Raw genomic sequence first — 3923 nt, 5'->3', positions numbered from 1 at the left:
ACTGTGGCGGTGGCTAGAAAGAAGGGTGTGGATGCAAAGCAACAGTGAGGAGGCCCCGTGCCGCTCCCGCGAGCGGCCCGGGCGCAACCCTAGCCCCCACCGCCGCCACCCCACACCTCGCCTCTCCCCTCCCTTGCCGCCGCCAGGGGACGCCGCCGGGCAAAGCCTGTGCGTGCGTCGGCGGCGGCGGGGCTAATCCCTCCCCACGAGGTGTCCGGCGGCGCGGGACGCCCGTACCTGTGGAGGCGCGCGGCTCGGCGTGACGCGTCGGGCTGGTGCCGGCTTGGGGTGGCACCGAGGTGCGTGGTCAGCGCGAGCATGCACGCGAAGGGGACGCGAAGGGGGCGCGGCCGGCGCGAGCTGGAGGCGGGGCGCACGGGCGATGCGTGCGCGGGTGGCTGGGCGGTGCACGTCGCGCGGCTGGCGGGGTGGCGCGAGTGGGCGGGCGCGGATCTGGCGCCGCGCCGGCGTGGGGCTCGCGCGGATCTAGCGCGGTCGCCGGTGCACGCGGCAGAGGAGAGTTGTTGTGCTACCGCGCACGACAAGGAGAAGAGCTGGGGCGCGGCGGCCGCGTCGAGCTGGCGCCGGAGGATGCGACGGCCGCTGGGAGCACGACGGGCTCGACACAGGCGCGGGGTTTGGCAGGCTGCTGGCGTGCGCGGATCTGGCGCGGTGTGCAGGGGCTATGGCGGCGGTGGGCATGGCGCTCGGGCGCGGTGGGTTAGGGCTGAGGCCAATCTGGCCCGGTTGCGGCGGCGGGCAGGCTGCTCTGGCGCGGTGAGATGGATTCCAGGCGGGTAGTTTTGGCCGGCGACCTCCTAGGCGCGGCCCGAGGGCGTGATGTGAAAAGTGCTTGTGCGCCATGGATTTGGTTTGCAGGAAGGCTGGCCCGGTCTCTGGTTTGGGTGGGTGAGCTGCCGGTGAAAGCCGAGCTCCGGCTGTGGCCGGAGCAGTCGGTGGCGGCGCCTTCGGGCACCGTCCCCTTGTTGGAGGCATCGACGCTGCAGCCCCTCCCTTCCCATGCCCGACATCCTTCGGGGGAAACCCTAGATCTGCTCATGCGGATCGGGCGATGATGACACTATCGGCTTTGCTCGGCGTCATATCTCCTCTTGAGGACATCGTCTTGAAGGTAGACTCGGCCAGAGGGACCCGATGCTCATGTTGGTGGTTGGCGACGACTTGTTTAGCATCACCGTGAGAACAGCAGAAGCACCCTTCACATGCAAGTTTCATCAGGCAAGTTATGGCCGCCAACCTCACGAGATTGAAGCGGCATATGTTTGCTCTATCAGACATAGCGTTCCTCTTGGATGTCAGTTGAGTTTCACGGATATGCTTGTGGCAGCTCGGATTGATACAACGGTTTTTGGTGTGCACTTTGGTAGCGGCGAAAGCGCTCGAGTGCCCGGCCGGGTGTGTTGTGGGGTGTTGGTCTTCTGAGGTGTTGTATGTGTGGTGGTGCTTTAGGCCTGGTTGTTAGGCGCTGTTTTAGGTTTTCGCCCGGTTTTCCTTATAAACCGAGCACTCTTTTTCATTCTTCTTCTTTTGGCACTCGCCTTATGCGGTGCATTCCTCCTTTGAGGGTGTTACTTGTAATACCTCTTCTGATCAACGAATTTGGTAGCTCTTCTGCCAACATTCAAAAAAAAACGGTAGAAGTGCGGAATGAAAGAAAAGTGGACAGGAAGAAAGGCTTGAGTTTGTGTGGGAATTACAAGAATTTGGAGAACCGGACTACTCCCTCCGTTCCTAAATATAAGTCTTCTAAGATATTTCACTAGGCGTCTACATACGAAACAAAATAAGTGAATATACACACTAAAGTATGTCTATATACATCCGTATGTAATCTATTAGTGGAATCTCTAGAAAGAATTATATTTAGGAACGGAGGAAGTAGTATGCATATAGATGAGGTACCGTGTTGGATGATGAATTAGTACTCAATCGTTTTTAGGGTCTCGCCGGAGATGCCCTAACAACCTAAGAACGACGAGGATCCAATTCGACGGTATTTCAGGTGAAAAATTGCACTTATTTGTTGGTAGCATAAAAAATTGAATATCAAGACATCGAACCCTCTCCTCTCGGCAACGCAGCAAACTACACCAGCAGAGCAGAGCAGAGCAGAGCATCATTCATACCCACCACACCAGACACCACTGCCCAGATCCGAAGGAAAAGTTTCGCGCTCCACCCGACAGAACCGTTTGCGCGGTGGGGGCCGACGGCCATGGCGTAGCGCGCACACCGCACGGTGGCAGTATAAAGCTGCACCTGCTCCTGCACCGAGACGGCACACCACCATCCCAGCACTGCACTCCACTGGTGCGGTACAGAGGAGGCAAGCAGAGGAGCAACGTGCGAGTTGCCGGCATGGCGAGGCCGTCCTTCTCCCTCCACCTGTGCCTGGCCGTTCTGGCCTTGGCCGCCGCCGCGTCGGAGGCCGGGTTCTACGACCAGTTCGACGTGGTCGGCTCCGGCAACAACGTCCGCGTGAACGACGACGGCATCGCCCAGCAGGTGGCGCTCACGCTCGACCAGGGCAACGGCGGCTCCGGCTTCAGCTCCAAGGACAAGTACCTCTACGGCGAGTTCAGCGTCCAGATGAAGCTCATCGGCGGCAACTCCGCCGGCACCGTCACCTCCTTCTACGTAAGTCTCGTCTTTTTCAGAGGACCAAGCGAGGGAAGACTATGGTCTGACTCTGGCTGACCTGTGCTTGTGTGGTGCACAGCTGACGTCTGGGGAGGGCGACGGCCATGACGAGATCGACATCGAGTTCATGGGCAACCTCAGCGGCGACCCCTACGTGATGAACACCAACGTCTGGGCCAGCGGCGACGGCAAGAAGGAGCACCAGTTCTACCTCTGGTTCGACCCCACCGCCGACTTCCACACCTACAAGATCGTCTGGAACCCCAAGAACATCATGTACGCACCCCGCCCATCCATTCCCCAAACCATCTTGGTCTTGCATCCAAGTTCCATGTCTAATAACTCTTCCATTGATTGATCTTAAAACCAGATTCCAGGTGGACGACGTGCCGGTGAGGACGTTCAAGAAGTACGACGACCTGCCGTACCCGAGCAGCCAGCCGATGACGGTGCACGCCACGCTCTGGGACGGCAGCTACTGGGCCACCCGCCACGGCGACGTCAAGATCGACTGGACCCAGGCGCCCTTCGTCGTCAACTACCGCGGCTACACCTCCAACGGCTGCGTCAGCAACGGCGGCTCCTCCGCGTGCCCCGCCGGCAGCGACGCCTGGATGAGCACGGAGCTCGACGCCAAAGCCCTCGGCACCGTCGCCTGGGCCGAGAGCAAGTACATGTCCTACGACTACTGCACCGACGGCTGGCGCTTCCCCAACGGCTTCCCCGCCGAGTGCTCCCGCCGCAACTGATCCATCATCACTTTCTTCTTCCTTCCTTCCCTCCTCGTCGTTGGTGTTCTTGTTTGTCCATTCGATTGGAGCGAGACGGACACACGTTGGCTCATTTCCCATGTAAGTACATTTTACCATGGATTTGATTGTTACAGTGAGTGTTACAGTTACAGAGAAAGTTAAGGTGACTTCTTGTGGGTTTCTCTGCTTGGAGAGACAGAGAGAGAGAGAGACATGTGATCGATCGGTTATGTATGTATGAACAAACCATAATAAATTATAAATAATCCTTGCATCTCCTTTTCTTTTTTTGAGAGGGGAATTATATCTCTCTGAGATATTGTTGTGGATTCTTGTGAGTTTGAATTGTCGCTGCGTGACGCAAGTAGACAAGCAACAGCTGCGCGCTTCGCTGTTCAGCTGCCTTCAGTCGTACACATTGAACGGCCTGATTTTTATGTTCACTTTGCCCTACCATGTTCAATCTAGATGGGAGTTAGCAAGGTGACTGTGTATTTCACGTCAGTAAAT

The 3923-nt window shown here is 58.0% G+C and overlaps 1 protein-coding gene across 1 annotated transcript; it reads left to right on the top strand.

Annotated features, from left to right (window-relative positions):
- The first annotated feature begins 2137 nt into the window (after nt 1-2137).
- On the top strand, nt 2138-3717 carry LOC123450242 (xyloglucan endotransglycosylase/hydrolase protein 8-like). Its single transcript, XM_045127594.1, has 3 exons — nt 2138-2658; nt 2741-2937; nt 3032-3717. Exons 1-3 carry the CDS (start codon nt 2380-2382, stop codon nt 3408-3410), a joined length of 855 nt encoding a protein of 284 aa, XP_044983529.1. The 5' UTR covers nt 2138-2379; the 3' UTR covers nt 3411-3717.
- Nucleotides 3718-3923: the final 206 nt, after the last annotated feature.

This window comes from Hordeum vulgare, chromosome 1H, assembly GCF_904849725.1.
Source record: "Hordeum vulgare subsp. vulgare chromosome 1H, MorexV3_pseudomolecules_assembly, whole genome shotgun sequence".
NCBI lineage: Eukaryota > Viridiplantae > Streptophyta > Magnoliopsida > Poales > Poaceae > Hordeum > Hordeum vulgare.
This window is presented reverse-complemented; position numbering and strand designations above follow the sequence as displayed.

Excerpts from the sequence above, each read along its gene's own strand:
- LOC123450242 (XM_045127594.1), top strand. The coding sequence starts at position 2,380 with ATGGCGAGGCCGTCCTTCTCCCTCCACCTGTGCCTGGCCGTTCTGGCC. Across the intron at positions 2,659-2,740 it reads GCACCGTCACCTCCTTCTAC|CTGACGTCTGGGGAGGGCGA; the intron begins GTAAGTCTCGTC and ends TGTGGTGCACAG. Across the intron at positions 2,938-3,031 it reads TGGAACCCCAAGAACATCAT|ATTCCAGGTGGACGACGTGC; the intron begins GTACGCACCCCG and ends TCTTAAAACCAG.